Genomic DNA, 20,656 nt, shown 5'->3' on the forward strand with positions numbered 1-20,656 from the left:
TTCCATTAGATACAATATATTCCAGTGCCAAAAACAGTAGTACACGGGGAATAAAATATCAGGGAGAGAATTGGGTATGAACCACCTGACAGTAACCGAAATGCTCTCATTTAACGATACATGAAATGTCTGTCTCATGAACTCACAGAAGAATTTTCAATAAAGGAAGTATCCAAATTATCCATATTCCTAAGTCATAAAGCTGTCATACTGTAGACAGAAATCTGTGACATAGAAAAATGACTCGTCATTAAATCTGTGGCATTTCAGAAACAAAATGGCGTATTTTTTTTCTTTGCTGTTTTACATAATCCGTTCAAGAAAATCACCAGTTTGAAGCAAAACTATCCCATATGATGAAAATAGGTTAAATATTGAACAAATATATCAGCTCTTTAAAATGACAGGCTGTTTTCGTTTTCGATGACTATTTATCCTGAAATCAGTGAATTCGTTTCCCAGGCTCGTCAAAAAACATTTCTTCGTGTGACTGACATCCTTAGACGTGTGTATAACTGTCATATTGTGTTGCCTATTAAAATTGATTGGCTACATATTGATCTTGAATAATTACCGTCTTCGAAGTAATTGTTGTTTAAACTTGAAAAAGAGGTATTGCACGTATTCCCCTTATATAAAAATGCAATACATCACCTAAAGAATATGATGCCAGCCAAAAAAGATAAGACTGGTCATCAATATGAGGGAATAAATAATAAATCAAAACAACATATGTACACTTTGGATATCCAATTAGCTGTTTATCAGTGTTCTGTTAAATAAATACGTAGATATCATCTTCGCTATAAAAACCTTCAAGCCGGCTGTCTTGTTTTCCAGGAAAAGCAGGTGCATTTTATAGCTATAACCTGTTTGTTTGCTCCTCAAATACAGGTACTTGGAAAACAAATGAAAACAATGATTTTAATAAAGCGTACAAAGGTTAAGTTTGGATTAATTTCATCTATGTTTGTTTTTATTTGGAGATATTATCATGTACAATTTCTCAAATGCTAACTAGAGAAAGGTACGGCAAAATGCCTTTGATACAAAAAATGACAAATACGTCTCGGTCGGCTTTAGCCTGAAAAAAAAAACGTGTCATATTTTGAAATAAAGCGCTTTTTATAGGAATTTGTAAACATTTAATAAAAAAATCGGTATATATGTTATAAAATCCCAAGTAATTTGCAGACCTCTAATATAAACAGTGATGGTTTACCGGTGCTTTATATTCAAGGCTCTTAGAATGGTTTACGTTGGTTTATTAATTAAAATTCTTGCCATCATCTGAATAAGCTGTTAAGGATTAAAGAATTTTTCTCTCTCAAAATTTGAGATGTAAATGAGATGAGATTAAAAGTAAGCACAAATTAGAACATTTTATAAATTATATACATCTAAACAGCATTTGCAGAGTTCGACTATTGTTCCCAAATAATTGCATTTGATCTGCTTCATTTGTTAGAATCGATGGCGCTATATGCACCGGTATGCGAACACTATTAAAACGTTTTCTAGATATGATTGTTTTGTTTATGAAAATGATGTAATATAGTGTGCTGGTGTTAGAGAAAAATTATATACATGTAAGAAATCAGATTCCAAGATAATTAGTTGGTTTATATCATATACATTGGATACTTCCAAGCGATTTTATCTTTTTTCACGCTTTGATTATCAGGCGATAGGATGCGAAAATTAGCAGATGTAACATACCCCGTGCTTACTTGGTTTTATTTAAAAATTGGAATCTTTGAATACTTACTGCACAGGTCATTCTAGTGGATTTTTTTTGTATTGTTTCATCTTCAGTTTTTCTTACATTTTGAAGTTTTGCAACTGCTGTAACCACAGGAATTCTTTTTTATTTTTTTTTTTTTTTTTTTTTGATTTTCATCAATGGGTTAATGGAACATAAAGGAAAGTATATGTTAATTCTTGTGGTCTGGAAATTGGATTTAAGGATAAAAAGTTCTGCGGCGCTGTTTCTAATTGGTTTATCAGACGGCGTTAACGTATTCTACGGTACTAGTTACAAACTACTACCTGCAAGAAATAATAGTAATTTAGCAGAAAGATAATGTTCTTAGCTCGTGCAAGGTGGTTTACCACAACGTAAAGAATCTCGTCGGTTTTCGTTAAAAGAATTGTTTGCTTTGATGCTTTAGTTATATTACCGCATTAAAATTTCAAAGAAATTTTCGACTCATTGGCTCGGACTTCTGAAAAGTTATTAAATTAAGCTCGTAAGGTTTAAGGTTGTACATCTATTATATTTCCTCAGATCGAGGTAGTTATCGTTAACATAATACTTTACACTGATTAATTTTGGCTTCATTCTTTCGAGAGTATTCACAAGAAGTACTCGACCAACGAAAAGAAATATATTTCGTTGTATTTTTTTCGTATTATTTCTATTGTGAAGCTAGCAGATACAGAATCAGAAACGATGAAAAATCAAATGTGCTTTAGAATAAATACAACGTTTAAAATGGAATATAATAACTGGATTTTATGCTTCAAAACGTGATGCAATAATGGCGGATTCTTTCGGCGGTTCCGCATTTTCATACAATTCCTATCTGTACGTTGGTCATTTTGAGAGGCCGGTGGCATTGGTGGACGCCATTATTTCCAGCGGTGCACCACGTGATAGTGTGACAAGTCACGTGGGTTGTTTGTCCGCAATAATGATGTTTCGATTAAATGTCCACCACCCTATCAATCTTAGGAAATTTGAGATTCCTACACAAGAGGAGAATGTGGGAAATAAACACGATAGTTCCAACATTCAGCCTGTCAATTACAGACAAACAAAGATAAATAGTGAACCTAATCATCGACGACAAAGGGAGTGTGTTAGCGATTCTACTTATAATTCTAATAGTGATACTTTAAAGGAATTTAATCAGCATAATTTTCAAGGAGATAAGTCTACTACAGAAAACAGTTCTCAAGGGGCTACAGCGTGTAGACATCAAGATACACACCGACATTCCAGTGAGCCTGCTCGCATACAAAGGACAGTTTCCATAGAAAAGACACCTAAAGCTGTTTGTAATAAGCTAAACACATCGTCATGTTCTACACAAGATGCAGTACAAAAGTCGTTTTATTGTAAGAGGCATTTATCACCAAATTCCAAAGAAGAAATATATCAAGACGCGAAGGCCTGTAAATACAAGCTGATAAGAAAGTTGTCTAAACATTCACAACATAGTGACGAAGAAAACAACGATGACGTTTTTGTGGAGAATTCTGCGTGTCAACTAGAAAACAACAGTCATTCCTGTATGAATTATTGCCAGAAATGTCGACACTTATCTGAGGATGTAAGTTTGCATGCCTATTGTCTAAGAGATAAAATATGTAACACACTAATAACAGAATGAATCAAGATATAAATATTTACATGTTAAAAGGATAGAGGCACTTTGGATAGAAAGTCTAGACAAATAACTATTAGGTCAGTTTCATATAAATGTTCTCATTTTCCAAAACGTTAAAAGCACATAATGCCTTTGTATAAAATGTGGCTGCCACATTTTACATTATGAACATAAAATACATTAATGTCTTATTAAATCCTGTTTCCGATAAATGCTTTCTTTAACATTTGTCAAAAGTTTGAAAATTGCTGAATATACTAGAATGTTTCATTGATTCCATTGTTTTATTACCTCCCTTAATGGCTCTAACAGTACGTGTGCAATATTAAAAGTAGTGCTTTTCTAACAATGTAGTTACGCATAACATCTATTTGGAAAGCTGTTTCATCTGTTTTTAAGATGAAAAATTAAAGCATTATGGACCTTTAAGGCGATTCTACACGTAGACGGTGTTTACGGCATTTTTGTTTCGTAAAAACGCTTAGACCATATTAATGGAGGTATAAAAATATTCAATATACATGTATTTATTTAAGTCCCACCATTCTGGAAAAAACTAAACCAAATATACAGCTGATGTTCATAGAAAACCCAAATTACAAAGTAAACTGATTTTCTTTTTTCTTCAGAAATTAACAAGAATTGTTACACCATAAGGGAAATGACATTTGAAACAAACACTGGTCGAATCATTTCAGTTATTAGGAGAATAATTATAAAATTGTTTTTGAAATGTGAGATATAAAACGAGTTTATTAATAGGGTTATTCAAACAATATCACTCTGCTCGGCCTTCTCGGATAAATGACAAAGATACTCAGTTTATAAACACGTATATATATAAACATCACACACGCGAACACGAGTAGAAAGCTACAAGCCAGTAACGCACCTAGTAGTTTCTGAATTTGTGTTCCATCCTAAAAGAAAACGCCAACATTGTGATCTGAAAATACAGAATATATATTTTCAGTTGACAAAAACAAAAAGTAATGTACGGAATAACATTCTTACTGAGACTTTATTAAATTGCTTTTGTTTGTTTCTTTAATTTTTCAATACACAGTTTAAATACGCTTCATGTGCATATATTGTTTAGAAATACAAAACAAGTATCCAGAGAAAGGCTCAACATAAAGTCTCTTTCATAACAATATTAAAACAAATCTGCGACAAGGGGTGCACAATTTGTTCCCATAGTAATACCAATTACTTGTCCCAAACCTGACGTAAAGGGGAAAGAGCTTTAATAACTTCGTCACAAGTCCACATTGTATAAGGTTTAATAATGCAGCTAGTAAAAAAGCTTTATCGAAACTTCAAGCGAGAAATATAACATTTTCCCTGGTAAAAGGCTTTTGAATTTTTCATTGACGAGAATTTAGATTTCGTTTACACCTGTTAAAAGTTATTCTGTAGGAAAAATGCATGCTTTTTCGCGTTATAACAGCTGCAAAATCCCACAGGATTGGTTTGTGTCCGAATCCTGTTGGGTAAGCGTACCGACATATCCTGATGCATTCTGCAGATGTTTCAACCCGAAAAAGCATGTGTTTTCTTACAAAATAAAAGAGAATCTAAAATTCATTTCAGTTCAGATGTTTTGTTAAAGTCGCAGTACATTCAATTAGATTATACTTTCATATTTTCGGATACTTCATATACTTGGAAACAGCCAATTCCAAGGGATTCTATCTTCAGCTTTTACAAAACTACTTACCATGTATATCTTAGATTGTCGGGCTTGGTGTAGTATGCATAAATATATTCGTTTAAACATTCTTACAAAAAGTATAGATGAAACACAGTGTAAATCGCATGAGTTGAAAAACTTATATATTGGTACGTAAACTGACCTCTAATCTATATATATACAATTATGTCAAAAGCACGTTCGATGTCAACAAAACACATTGAATGATGGCAGCTATAGATTAAAAGTGCTTGTCTGAAGAGTATTGCCTACACCAAAACAAACATAGGAAGAACAATAGGTTTATTCTTTAAGGACTTGAAGTATTTCCTCCAGCCAGTTTAATCATAGAAATATGGCTTAAAAACACATTTAAACAATTAGGATCCCGTTTACATACATTGTTCAGTTTTGCAAAACGCGGACAATAAACAATAAAACCATGTAAATACGACTGCGCCGAAAAAAATGGACAATTAACAGAATACGAATGCTAGATGTGTCGAAAGTACATACGAGAACAATAAAAAAGTTAGTAAATTGGAATTGGTTTCAACGAAAACTGCTAAAAATGTATGGCAATGCATTTTGTTATAACTCAGACACAGAATACGTCTCCGATGATTTGCCAATTGATTTATATATCATACATAGACATTTTCATTCCCTAAAGTAGAATGAACATAATTAATATTATTGTATGTAAGAGAAACGTTTTACTAATACTTGTAAATGCAATTGATCATTGAATGTTTCCAAAGAGCTCCCCAAGTAATTACTGCTTCGTATGAAAATCATTATATGAAATAACTCACTGACAGTGTGAGAGGCATGATCGATGATGAAGCTGGTTCATGTATCTTTCCGAACTTACAGTACATGTGGAAGATGGATAAGTGATGACAGAAATATGACGGTCTTATAACGAAATAAGATTCCTGTTCTGTGTGTAGCATATGTTATTCCTGAACTAAGTAGATAAATGCTTCTTAGAATAAAGATTGTATTAATCTTATTTCTTATACAAGCCTTAGCGATTTATTTTGTTTAATGCTCGTACATTGCCTGTAAGTTTGATCCAAGTCTGTTTTGCAAACGTCGACATGATAAATTTGCATGCAAAAGTTTGATGTAATATCCTTTAATGTTTCCTTTTCAATCTGGAATGCCTTCAGTTATCAGATAGTTTTGACTAGAATAATTACAAACAGAGAGATCAATGTCTGATTTTTATATCGAAAGCAATGTTTCCAATCGTTATATTGTGAATTTTCTGTTAAATGAGGGAACGGTTCATTTAGTTGTGAACATGTTCCTATTATTATTTCATTTTCATTTATATTAAATTTTTGTGCGGTTAATGATACCGTTTCGCAATATCGACATATCATCAAATATGTATTTTATGGGTTGCGATTTTCGATGATTTTGTACTGTAATTTTGCTTTTAAGGAACGTCCTTACCAACTTTGCCAGTTTGCAAATGTATCATATCTTTTCCGTTTCCTGCAGATACTTTTGTAGCATGCACAGAGCCTTGATTTGCAACCTATTTCACAAACATATTCCAATACGAGAATAACTTTATATAACTGTATTACAAATGAACAAAGCACAACTTTGTCTCATCATACCAGCGCACGATTATACTGGCCACAAGACCTAAGGTCAAAGTCAAACTTGAAGGTCAAAGGCAATTATCACAACAGTTTACTTTCTAAGTATCAAAGCGTCCGGAGGTATTAATTGCCTTTATTGACAGCTTTAGTGATAGCTGCATACTAAACTGTACGAAAAGTTAAGTCTTGGCTATATAACACCGAATTCTAGATCCCTAATCCTTAGACCCTAATTGCAGTGGGTCAAGAAAACTTCAGACATTCCAGAACGGAATATTTAGACTAAGTTGAATCAAGAAGAAAAAATGCATGTCAGTACTTTGTAATTTAGTCGTTATATCTGTTATGTAATCGTACATAAACGACGAATCCTATTTGTGATGTACTACAATAACTGTCACTTGTAACTGACCTTGGTATCTCAGATTAATACCTTCATTATTTTTGCTCTTAGGCGGTGTATATGATAGATTATAAGTTAAGTTGATTTTAGTTTTTCACTTAATCATTTTAGATTTAAATATTACGAATATAATTAGATGAAGGTGAGAGATTGTTAAATCTCTCAATACACCATGCCGCTGAGGTTTGTAGCTGTTACGTATTTTATACGTGTAATTTGATTGATGGTTTCCTCTCTCTTGTTCGTTTGTCCCAAGCAACTAGTTTCTAACGGAACAACAATATTTCGGCATATATGGATAAAACTTAAATTAGCTTGATATATATTTTTTTTTAATTATCGTGTATATTTTCCACGTAAAAAGCTAGCTCGGTAACAAGGAATTAAAATTGATATCCGACAGGAATTGGTTAAAGGTGCTTGCTAAGTTCTATGAGGTTAATACACTTATAAATGTCTTAATGAGGTATTTTGAGGAATTAGACTTGATTGGTCCACGGATTATCCTTAAACCGTTATTGGCTTTAACGTACCTAAAGAAACAACAACAACATGAAAAGCGGGTATTTTATTGGAATAATACAAAAGATGCTATCAAACGTATAGAATAGAGTACTTCCAAACTTTATCTATATGATTTATGCATTAATTGTTACTTTAAGTTCATGCAATGAGGGGGTCAAGTGTGCATATTTTACATAATCTAGGGTCGTATTACCGCAGTTGAGTATGCTATCAGGTCGAATAACAAGCCGTGGAGTATGTTTGTTTTGGAAGTAATTTACAAGCTTTTAAGTGTTTACCATTAAATAGAAAACCATATGTCCAGCAAAATCTGTGTTTGTAATACCTTTTTATCAGTGGAGAGTGTTCAGTTAGGATTGGTACGTTCATTTCCGTGGAGGAAATTTATGAATTTGTAAGTAAACGATTTTCATATTTCTTAAAAGGCACGCTTCTGTAAAGTAGAATACCATAGAAAAAACATGTTTCGTGTCATGAATGCAAAGTCGGTGTTTTATATGTATGATCAATGTACATACTTTACATGTTTGTAGTTTCTTTTTTTATTTAGCGTTAATGGTATTTATCTAATGAAAGTAATAAAATAATCTGTTTTATTATTGATAAGATGTAGCAAGATGCGTGTTTTTCATTTGACATACAGTTGTCTCGCTTAAAACAATAATGCCGCACCATGAGAAAACCAACGTAGTGCATTTGCGACCAGCATGTATCCAGATCAGTCAGCGCATCCGCGCAGTCTGGTCAGGATCCATAATGTTCGCTAACGGTTTCTCTAATTGCAATAGGGTTTGAAAGCGAACAGTATGGATGCTGGTCGCAAATGCACTATGTTGGTTTTCTCATGGTGCGGCTGAAATATAAGAAGTGTGTGAGAAAAAAATCACTAATACAAACAGAAATATTTTTACGAATTTACAACTACGAAATTTCATTTACTAATGATTTCTAAAATAGAAAAATATGAATTTGCATTATGTTTAACAACACTGGTTCATCGCTTTTGTATTACATCATGTTTTCTGTGAGTTTCTGAATTGCTAATGCGAAATACATTTTGTAATTTCACTGTGAAAAAAAGGTTTTCATTTGTTGCGTGGACCAGTTATTTAACACTGTAAAGGCGGTTATGTTTGCTCTACTTGTAAGATGAAAATACATTCGCTGATAGGGTTGGATACCGATTCCCGGTATCGGTACCGTACCGAATAATCACTTCGTAAAGTACCGGTATATACCGTTTCGTAAAGAACCGGTTCCGATTCCGGTATTTCCATAAAAGTAAATAAACAAAATAATTACCAAATCCGCGGCAAAAGAAAGCAGAAAATAAGCAAATAGTATTTGAAACACAGTTATAATGCGATCGACATTGTTTACTGTGACACCGCTCCGAGTAACATGGAGAGCTGGCCTTGCGAATAATTTCGTATGCTAAATATTATTATAAAAAACTTCTTTTCCCCTCGTTTTAAACTACGTGAATCATACTTAATTGCAAAATATACGACATTTTTTTGCTCTTTGTCATATTCTATCAAAACAAATGAAAAAAAAATATTTTAATAAAAAGTTACGAAACTAAGCTGTAACCTACGTAAACAAGTCATCGGTTTTCGCGAACTAATAGAAATACGTTATTGCTGGTTGTTTCAAGCGTTTTGAGGGTTATTTTTCAATGAAAATTGTGTTGGAAAAAATGTTGCAATTTAAATACATTACTAGTTAACCTGGTTGAAGATTTATCATGAGTGACAACGAGTCTGACTTGTTAAATGGGTTAATTTGAAAGCTAGTAAGTGTTGAATTTCACAGTTCTCGTCAGTGCAGAGCAAGCATTAACACAGTCAGTGAGTCCTAGATTTAAATTGCACAGTGAGCGACGTATCTACTCTTTTTTTTTTATTTTGGAAAACTCTAGTTTGTAAAATATGTTTATTTTATCTACTCTTTCATAATTTAGTACAACATCAAATTAACAGACTTAAAATGTTTATATATCAAAGCAAATTTTCCTGTATAACTACTTAAAACGGTGTATTTAATACTAACCAAATCATTGCTTATGTGATGTACTTCAAAGCTTTGTATCGGTATCGGTATCGTTAAAAATACCGTATCGTTTCGTTGGTATCGGTATCGGTATCGGACCGCTTCGTCCTTAATGATATCCAACCCTATTCGCTGATTAAGCCCCATTTCTGTGCAAATGGTGTGAGTGTCTCGCACTGAATCAAACAAATATCTGTATTTATCCAGTCGTGTGTGATTCTGCAAAAATGATACATATAAGAGGTACCACGCGCGCTACTTGAATGAATGAAACATGCGGATTATAAAGTCAAGTGTGTCTTCGGATTACAAATGTTGTATTTTTTCTTAAGGCAAATATGGAAGTGTCAGGATGCCAAAAGTACCAAAATAGAGGCAATTGTACATGTGTGGTACACACATTCTCAATAATGTGACATATTTAAGAACAATCATTTATTTTTGATTTTGGAATGGTATGGCTGTGCGATTGTCGTTTCAGTCCTGAGACCGCTGGTTATTGCCACGATTCTCTAGAATTCTCTATAATTCGTATAGAAAATTAAGTCACGACATTCCTGAGAGTGGCTTGTGAGACTTCTTTAAACGTAACATATAGAAAATAAATTGTGATTTCATTTTTTGTATCAATTTTACATCGATAACGAGGAAATTTTGTCGACCCTTTCTTGAACCTCTAAAGCAAAAAATGGGACCTCTAGGAGGAGAGGTTGACGCTCTTAATTAAATTCTATGAGTCTTACAACTGTCTTCTTGGCTCGAATATAGACTATAGCAGGCTAGAGCATCACGTGTTAGAGACAACAAAACTTTTCTATATCCCGCTGTTTAAACGTTATCATAAGCATTATATTTTTAACATTCTGACTAAATTGCGGAAAAATCTTATGAATTTGGAAAATGCGGACTTCAAACCAAGCAATAAATTAATTACTGCGATTAAAGGACTAAATGTTGCGATAACATATATTCGCCTTTAGTGCACTGATAAACACATCTTGTAGTATGAATTGTAAACTCATGTTAGCATTTACACTGGCTGATTAAAGAGAAAATTTAAGGCGAAATCAATGTTATTAACATCATATTTTATGTTCATCAAATAAACGTGGAAGTGTTTAACAAATATAAGTCGCGTGACTCAAACAAAATGGTATAGGTATACAATGATAATTTGACCACAGCAGTAGCAACTTTATGAGGAATAAAACAATGTGTGTTACTGTATTGAGTATAATAACTATGTTACAATATTGGGTAATATAAAGACCAAATAGAAAGAATTGTTGAATTGATTAAACTAGTCTCGTTTGATGTACATAACACACTTTTTCTTCAACATCTATTGAAACTCACTTTGCAATAGATTTATTATTTCCTATTGTTTATTGTTCTTTAAAATATCTAGTACAATTAAAATGTAGAGTAAAACCTAATTCAGGCTAAATACCTTTTATTGTTGATATATGTTTTGTGTTGTATTGTATGTCCATATCATTCTGTGATATGTAGTTTGTACAGCGCTTTTGAACGTTTCTTTTATAGATGAAAAGAGCGCTATAAAAATCTGGCAAATAATAATAATAATAATAATAATAATAATAACTATAAAATTATAGATTGCCATACTCACATCCTGTGTTTGTGTTGGTTTTATAAAACTGTTTGAAAATAGTCTAAACAAGAGTATAACATAATACCAGTTACCAGCTGAAGTGATCTAGATAGGCATGAAAACATGAAGCTACTATTTCTGAGGTTTTGAGTTCGAGTCTTCTCGTACCTAACTGAACTAAGATTACCTACATTCCTCCGAGGTGAGACAAACGCGTTGGTGCTTTACAACTAAATTACAGTATCATTCATTCATTCAATTTATTTAAGGATCTCTGTCCAACCATGGGGATATCAACTGTTATAACCCTGACATGTCCCCTAACGCTTGTCCTAAAACTATTTCAGTGTTCGAGATATGGGGATTTTGATTGATTTTAAACCCATTGGGTAACCCCTTTTTTAATCCCCATGACTGGTATAAAAGGGATTAGAATAGGGATTAGAGAGCCATCCGCCGTATACGTTATCATAATAATTATGTTCAATGTTTTGATCTTTTGTGATGTAGAAACAACCAAAGAGATTGTTGGGGACTTTTTGGATAATTAAATAGTAGTCACTAAAATGTTCAATAATATTGTTAATGTTTTATGTTGGTGACGGTGGTGTTGTAACTGAATCGGAGGGAATAGTGTGTTTTGTCTTTCGGTCGGCTGTAGTGTTTGATTGCTCTATCATTTATGCATTACCCTCTTTTTCTAAATCATTAGTTGACAATTCTTGAAGTCTTTTTTTCTATTGTGATCGCTCACCGTCCGGCGTCCGTCCGTCCATCGTCCGTCCGTCCGTCCGTCCACACTTTCCTTTAAACAACATCTCCTCCTAAACCAACAAGCCAATTTTGATGAAACTTCACAGGGATGTTCCTTGGATGGTCTTCTTTAAAAATTGTTCAAAGAATTGAATTCCATGCAGAACTCTGGTTGCCATGGCAACAGAAAGGAAAAACTTTAAAAATCTTCTTCTCAAAAACCAGAAGCCCTAGAGCTTAGATATTTGGTGTGAAGCATTGCCTAGTGGACCTCTACCAAATTTGTTCAAATCATGACCCCGGGGTCAAAATTGACCCCGCCCTAGGGGTCACTTGATTTTACATAGGAAAATCTTAAAAAATCTTCTTTTCAAAAACCAGAAGCCCTAGAGCTTAGATATTTGACATGTAGCATTGCCTAGAGGACCTCTACTAAAGTTGTTTAAATCATGACCCCGGGGTCACTTGATTTTACATAGGAAAATCTTCAAAAATTTTCTAAAAATAAACCAGAAGGCCTAGATCTTAGATATTTAACGTGTAGCATTGCCTAGTAGACTTCTACAAAATTTGTTCAAATCATGACCTCCGGGATCAAATTGACCCCGCCCAATGGGGTTACTTGATTGTACATAGAAAAATCTTTGACATGTAGCATTGCCTAATGGACGTCTACAAAATTTGTTCAGATCATTACCCCCGGGGTCAAAATTGACCCCGGCCCAGGGGTCACTTGATTTTACATAGGAAAATCTTCAAAAAAATTCTAAAAATAAACCAGAAGGCCTACAGCTTACAAATTTCACGTGTAGCATTGCCTAATGGACCTCTACAAAATTTGTTCAAATCATGACCCCCGGGGTCAAAATTGACCCCGGCCCAGGGGTCACTTGATTTTACATAGGAAAATCTTCAAAATTTTTCTAAAAATAAACAAGAAGGCCTACAGCTTAGATATTTGACAAGTAGCATTGCCTAATGGACCTCTACAAACTTTGTTCAAATCATTACCCCCGGGGTCAAAATTGACCCCGTCCCAGGGGTCACTTGATTTTACATAGGAAAATCTTCAAAATTTTTCTAAAAATAAACCAAAAGGCCTAGATCTTAGATATTTGACGTGTAGCATTGCCTAGTAGACTTCTACAAAAAAAATTCAAATCATGACCCCCGGGGTCAAATTGACCCCGCCCCATGGGGTCACTTGATTTTACATAGGAAAGTCTTCAAAAATTTTCTAAAAATAAACCAGAAGGCCTAGATCTTGGATATTTGAGGTGTAGCATTGCCTAGTAGACTTCTACAGAAAAAGTCAAATCTGGACCCCCAGGGTCAAATTTACCCAGCCCCAGGGGTTACTTGTATATAGGGAAATCTTCATAAATTTGCTAAAAATAAACCAGAAGGCCTAGATCTTAGATATTTGATATGTTACATTGCCTAGTAGACTTCTACAAACTTTGTTCCATTCATGACCCCCGGGGTAAACTTGGCCCCGCCCCAGGGGTTACTTGATTGTACATCAGAAAATCTTCCAAAAAAATTCTAAAAATCATCAGTTTGACATTTGAAACATGTAGCTCATATTACTCTGGTGAGCGATCCAGGGTCATCATGACCCTCTTGTACTGGGGGTGGGGGAGGGGGGTCGGAGGGAGGCTATGTGTCACATAGAATTGAATAAGCATTATATTGTTGCTGAGCTCCTGGATTCTCTGCTTCTTATCTAGAGCTATGCTTTAACACCTTGTGTCCCAATAATACGGTTAACCAGGGGTAACTAAAAATAAACATAGATACACAACGTTGATATATGAAGCTTATTAAAATTCAAAAATGATCAGTAACATAAATATTGGATTGTTATATACTGCAAAATTAACGCTCGTTGTTGACGTACCCCTTATATGCATATAAAAGAACCTTGATCGCGGGAATAAATACAGTGACAATTGAATTAGCATTTTCCATCTTTATACGAAAATGATCTTCCATCATAGTTAAATTTCAGTTTCTTTTTCACAGATTTTATTACTCATTCTCCAGGCTTAGTTTAATTTGTCGACACTTGCATACGAGTTCCAGTTTTGTACTCTTCCTAGATAGGCAATGGTAGCACTTGATTTGCCTTAGAAATCACAGATTGATTAAAGAATGAAAAAAGTCTTCTTGCTCATATATAGTGCAATTATTAAAATAGTGAGAATTGTTAAAAAATATTTACTAAATGTGGTTAATTGTGAACGTTTGCTAGCGATATGAATCACTTAATGCTTCACTTATTTTAAAACGCTTTTAAAATCATATTTTTCCAATTAAGTCTTTTGTGTATTTTTATTGCTTTAAATGATATTAGTATCGAGTGCCCTGTTTTATGGTGTAGTTACACAGTGACGAATGCACTGTGTACACCATAAAATATTGATGCGTGTTCGAAAATCTGAATATTTGACAACAGTTGTGTGTTTATTTACACACTGTGTTTACCGCTGTTGATGAGTGTTGGAATTTGTATGTGTCCGGATGATAATATTGGATTGGATTGAACTTTTTCATTAGACTCGGAACTTCCTGCAATTGGTCCGATCGCGGAAAAATACAGTTAATAAGATAAAAGATGATAAAGTACATCTAAATTAAAGAGTTCCTGGTTACATTATCAGTGAATGTTAGCCCTTGAAATATTTCATTAGCTATTTCGTCGATAGGCAAAACTTTATCAAGACGTTTTGAAGGCTCTTTGTATATGAATTATTTGTGTTTTTATATTAGATTTGAATCTTACACGGATACGATAAAATATGACTGATAAGCTTTACATGAAATTACTTTTAACAATAATAATTTTACTTAAAGTATAATAACTGGAGTGCTCTATTTGATGTACAAGACCGAGTAAGGAACAACTTTATATATCTGAGAACCGCTTGTGTTAATTCATAAGTTCATATTTCGTGTAAAACATATTAAGGTAAGATTTTAATTTGATTAAAATTTCAGCTTCAAGAATTAATTTTGTCTGGCGAATTGCCATGTTCAAAAGAAGAAGCCGCAACACTGGCGGGCATCCAGCTTCACCTAGAGGAGGCGTGGCCGGAAAATGAAATGACCAATCATAATGGACCATATAGGTATTTTTTTGAAAATAATTCATATATTTTCCCCCAAGAAATCGTTGTGACAGACTTTGCAAAATAAGACATGCTTAGTGACTAAGATTCATGCAGTTTGATCTGTTGTCGTGTTGTTTTCTTTAAATTTATACTCAACACTATACTTCTCTGCATAGTCGTGTATTAGCGCATGAAATTTTTACACAAAATCACAATCAATCATCATACAACATCTCATAAACTCTCACGCTTGTTTGTTAAATGACATTCTATTCTAATTAATATGATAGACGTATAAATTTATCTAGGATCGATATCTAGCGGTTTCGTTCATGTATGCATGTATGACTGATCAAGCGGAGTAATTTAAGTTGAATTTAATTTTAAAGACAGTCTTTGATTATTTTTAACAGAATCGTCGACAAAAAGATGACAGACCAATCAAGAAAAGCTTCTAGTAATGAAGAAAAACAAGAAAATTTGCGGAAAAAGAAAGAGTTGATCCGAAACAACAAAGCAAGGGGGATCACTCTAAGCAGACGTAAAGGGAGATTAGTCCGTCAGTTGTCATGTATGAGCGATAATGAGCCCGAGAGTCAGGTGGAGATTGATCTTACCAAGTATTTGCCACCGCACTACACCACCTCGAAAAAAGTGAAACACATGATTGAAGTAAGAAATCTTTTTAAATTCCTTTCAACGTTTATCCTCTCTCAGTTGCAACCAACAAAAGCGTACAGTTTCCTTTCTGAACACTAACTCGGTGTTTTTTCTTAAATACATACACTTTTACTGATTATCTAGGATAGCATATCAGTTGAGCAGGTCGTTATTATTACGATTATTATTGATTTGAGTGGATTAATAACTTCTCAGGAAAAAACCCCATTTTATTAACAAATATTCCATGGTGAGGACGATAGCCATCAAATACAGAACGTGTGTACATCGATTTGCTAAACCGACATCTTATCCTGAATGATAAATACTTGTGAGAATATTTGATATAACAATTAGACTTTTCGTTTATAAAATGCCCTTTAACCTTTAGCCTGCTGGCGACAAGTGATTCTGCCTTTGCGACTTGTGTATACCAAGATCATGGTCTGCACTGTTCGCATTTCAGTCAGTAAATTTCAGTGAACACCCCTTCGAGTAATAAATGGTCATGAATTGCCCAAATTGAATGATGTACCAGTCCATATTTGAAATTTAGCAGGCTAAATGTTTAATGTTTTATAATTAAGCTTGGAGAACATTTGAGCTAAACCATAAAGTGAACTTTTTCTTAGTTGGAATATCATAGCAGAAAACTTGTAATTGTCTTCGCATAATTAAAAACGTACTGTACTGTCAAAATACTTTCAAATGTAAGCATTGTATTTATAACATTATGTCTTACGATATCTAATGTAAACCTGGACTGTTAATAACTTTGTTCTATACACAGGAAAAGCAGAAGAAACTTTGGCATACCCCATTTTATGACAGCGAAGTTCAGTTGAAGAGGTTATACATCAAGATCTGTAAAAATTTACCGGGTTATACATGTAAACTGTACCACGTCAAAGAAATACTGAAGGGAAATACCCAGAAAAAGGTCAGTAAACAAATTATTTTATCATTGGCCTAAAAGGGTACAGTGCCCAAGTATTAAGGGCGTCGGCCAATAAACCAAGAGGCCGCAGTTTCGAAGCCCGCTAGGGGCCTCGACCTGATCTCCTCCTCAAGCACCCGTGCTGGTTCATATAGAAAGCATACTTCAGTTATGCTTAGGTAAATTAGTTTTATATACAAATATGTAGCAGACTTGTAGTCTGCCCGAAGACGAAGGGAGAGCGCAGAACTACGGAGCACTTAGTCGTGAGTTCGATACACGGGGCGAGCCATGTGTTCTCCGTGACGATTTGATCAAGAGCATAGTTTTTGAGATCATTCGTCCTCCACCATATGAAGAAATTGGCATTTACTTGCGGAGAACCAGTTAGTACTAGTTAAAAATAAGTATTAGATTAATTGCTCGAGGTTATTAAACAGAGGCACAGTTGAAAAACTGGGCGAAACCAGAAGTAAGTTTTAAGTAGTTTCACTGACAGGCAGGATACCAATATCCTGTTTCATAGAGTTCAATTATCATGTTATAATCAAAGGGTATTTCTGATTATTCACTGTGGTTTTTTGACAGTTGTACGCCTAACAATATCCGTTTTCGTGTTAACTAGATTGTTTCGTACTATTATCACTGTACTATTATTTCGCAGATCTACATAAAACTTACTACAACAGACTTGTCAAAAAAGTATATCTTAAAACATTAGCTCTGATATGAGCAAACAAGAAGCGTGGGGGTTCATATTTTAAAATTAAGTGAAACAAAACTTTTTATATGTCATGACCGATTTAAAATTTTAAAACAAAGGAGTAGACTGTTCTGAATGTTCTGCATTATTTCTTAATTTCGTGTCCTAATTTCGAGCCCTTTTAATCCACAGGTTAACTTTTATTTCATATCATTTTAATAATTGTCTTGGAAAACTGTACTTAAAATGGCTTGAAAAGTGAATTGTTTTACTCTTTCTGGTCTTTTCGTCTAATCACTTACCTTTTATTGTTAGCAACGATTTCTGGTACCAAGGATTTACACAGAAAAGTGCAAATGTATACCGAAGCCTGTATTGATGTTTAATTTCAGGTCAGCAGACTTCTTGGGATATCTAGTGAAAGAGTCATATTGCTAGACAACAAAACCAAAATTCTAGCAAAATCACAAAACATATCCGACTTAGACGAATGGCGGACCGGAAGCGGAAAGGCACATGACGGATTGGTTCTCGAGTTCCGTGGTACAAAAATATGGACGTTATCAATGCTATCTCCAGACAGTCTGAAATCTGTGACAGCTGTATTATGGGATGCCTTAGACATGCATGGGCGGTTCTTAAATAGCACAACGCTACGAAGAGAAAGCTTTGAATTCGGTTAGTGTTATTTTACTTATTTCCCAAAATAAGGATTATGGTCTGCCTCTTGGGATGTACTTTATACCGGTTGAAGGTGTTATTTTTTTCAAAGAAAATGTCAGAGAGTGAACTTTAGTTCAGATTCTGATTTATTTTGATAATGAGACAGTTGAAACGTTTATTTATGGCGGCATATTTTAAGCCGTAAATTAACATGTAAAGGTTCACGAAAGATTCGCGTTAACTAGACAAATATCGAGAAAATTGTCTGGTTTGCGAATTTTTTCCAGGAAGAGAAATCTCTTTATACAAATAATAGACCAAAGAGTGTCCAGAACTGACACCAGTAGACATTGATACTACTGGACCACTGCGTCCTCTCTGATCATACTATCATATACTCTCATTACATTGTTCAAATACGTATCATTTACATGCGTAAACCAGTCAAAATTTAGAACAATATTCATGACTCACCTGTACGTTTGTAGATTTCCAGCGAAAGCAATTGACTCTCGCACCGGATGACGAAGGGTGCTCAAAGTATACAAAGGAGCTAGAGGGTCTTCAGAAAATACTGCATTTTCCGGAAGAGGTCGCTGTTTTACTGACGGAAGTTGAATCTCGTCTGTTTCTTAGTGTACCCCCAGCAGACTACATACGTCAGGTGACCCTTGACCTCAGTCGGGGGTCAAGTACTACCGTGAAAGTGTCAAAGGTCGAAGATCTCATACATAGGTTCAATGAGGTAGTTCTATGCTTAATAATCCTATGTTCGAATACGGTTTGGCACTACTTTTTTCGTGTCCTGTCTCCATGCCCTTTACCTTTCAAGATAATATTACAGATATGCCATTGTCGGACATTGTTACATGACAAAACACTTCTTTAGAGTTTTCTTTCAAATAATTAATGTGTGTTATGTAATATAAACCGGTCTACCATCAACTCAAACATTTCGTTCTTTAAATATCTTTTTACAAAGTTTACCTTACTTGATTTATACACTTTATACTTTACAGAGCGTTCTTCTTTCAATGTTACCCTGAGTGACTAAAAGGCTGCAATATATTCTCATAATATAAATACTAACTTTTTTTACCAGCAGTTAGTTTAAACACTGTTTTTTTTATTTCATACTTACACGTCACAGGCTTGAGAAGAAAGCTATAAGCTTTTTAAAAATTCTCTCCTTTCACTCAATGTCCATAGTTCTACTGATTAAAGGAACAAATGGCGTATGTATTGCCGTCCGTATGTCCGGACCAGTTTTTAAGGGCGGCTTAGATTAAGCATAATGTAAGAATTAAAAGCATGAAAAGACTTGTCACATTTGTACACACCAAGACAAAGTATGAATTTTGTGTATTTAGGTGAGCACGTGGATAACTCAACTAATTATAACCCAGCCTACACACGACAACAGAAAGGCTGTCTTGTCTTGTATACTTCGTCTGCTACATTATTGCTGGTGCTTAGGAAATTTCAATTCCGCAATGGAAATCCTCTCTGGTCTCAAGTAAGTACTTCATATGGACGCAAATTGATCTTTCATTTAAAATATATTATTGGAGAGATGAAATGTTCATATTTTTGTGCCAATCAAAAAGCAGTTATTGAAAAAGTTGAATGAAAAAGTAATATTGTTTATTACATTGCATGTGTTGTCAACCTTTTTGTCATGTAATATCATGAAATGAAATTTGATTGAAACGGTTTCTATATTTTAATAAATTTGTTTTGCATACTGTACCTTCCTGCTACGCCACTGAATGCTGTCCAAAGTACGGAAATTCTGTGTTTGGCTGCAAAAATGTATGTTTTGCAATTGTACAATTAAGTTTTTTTTTGTTTACTTTCTGTGTTTTTGTTGGAGTTGTACCTGAAATTTGTTTCAAATAGGTCGGACAAGCTGAAGCCATTTTGGTTACTGTTGTCAGAGGAAGATTTATCTACCCTTCATACACTGTCTGCCGTCATGTTTTCCCGTGAGCCTTCAGTGGAATACAAGGACGCTGTCAGTGCAGCGTTAGACATCCGCGAGTGCAATGTAGTTCCATACTTTGGCGGATTCCTACGCGATATCCGGTCAGTCGTAATGTCGTCACCAAGCATAGTTGTTCTACCACCGACGGACGAAGACCACTCGTTAGAGGTGAGTTATACATTGTAATACTGCTTTATTTATAGCTAAAATGAAGGTTTATTTACAGTATTGATGACCAGTTAGGATCAGATATTTTCCGACTGCAATTCATTAATTATTGAAGGATTGGAAGTTTACCAAATGATGTTATATTGATTTGATTAAACTGCATTTCGCCTCGGCGTTTCAGTCTAAAATGTTATCTCGAGACATTTTAAGAATACATAATGCAAACTATTTTTATTAAATAGGAAATAATATTATACAGACTTAATTAAACAATGTGATTAAAGTGAAACAAAATAGGTCCATTATTCAAAAGACACAGCCGGGTCAAACAGTTTAAGTCATTTATATAAGATGCAAAGGCTTGTAAAAATTAAGG

General features: G+C 34.2%; 1 protein-coding gene across 6 annotated transcripts in view; it reads left to right on the forward strand.

Annotated features, from left to right (window-relative positions):
• Nucleotides 1-20,656, forward strand: part of LOC123546334 (1-phosphatidylinositol 4,5-bisphosphate phosphodiesterase epsilon-1-like) — a 250,351-nt gene that overhangs the window by 204,283 nt on the left and 25,412 nt on the right. For all 6 annotated transcript variants that reach the window (XM_053551894.1, XM_053551895.1, XM_053551898.1 and 3 more), the window contains 7 exons: nucleotides 15,053-15,183; nucleotides 15,579-15,837; nucleotides 16,616-16,765; nucleotides 17,858-18,143; nucleotides 18,617-18,873; nucleotides 19,499-19,644; nucleotides 20,028-20,280. In XM_053551894.1, coding sequence (XP_053407869.1) covers nucleotides 15,053-15,183; nucleotides 15,579-15,837; nucleotides 16,616-16,765; nucleotides 17,858-18,143; nucleotides 18,617-18,873; nucleotides 19,499-19,644; nucleotides 20,028-20,280 — 1,482 coding nt within the window. The remainder of the gene's footprint in view (nucleotides 1-15,052; nucleotides 15,184-15,578; nucleotides 15,838-16,615; nucleotides 16,766-17,857; nucleotides 18,144-18,616; nucleotides 18,874-19,498; nucleotides 19,645-20,027; nucleotides 20,281-20,656) is intronic.

Source organism: Mercenaria mercenaria, chromosome 9 (genome assembly GCF_021730395.1).
Source record: "Mercenaria mercenaria strain notata chromosome 9, MADL_Memer_1, whole genome shotgun sequence".
Classification (NCBI taxonomy): domain Eukaryota; kingdom Metazoa; phylum Mollusca; class Bivalvia; order Venerida; family Veneridae; genus Mercenaria; species Mercenaria mercenaria.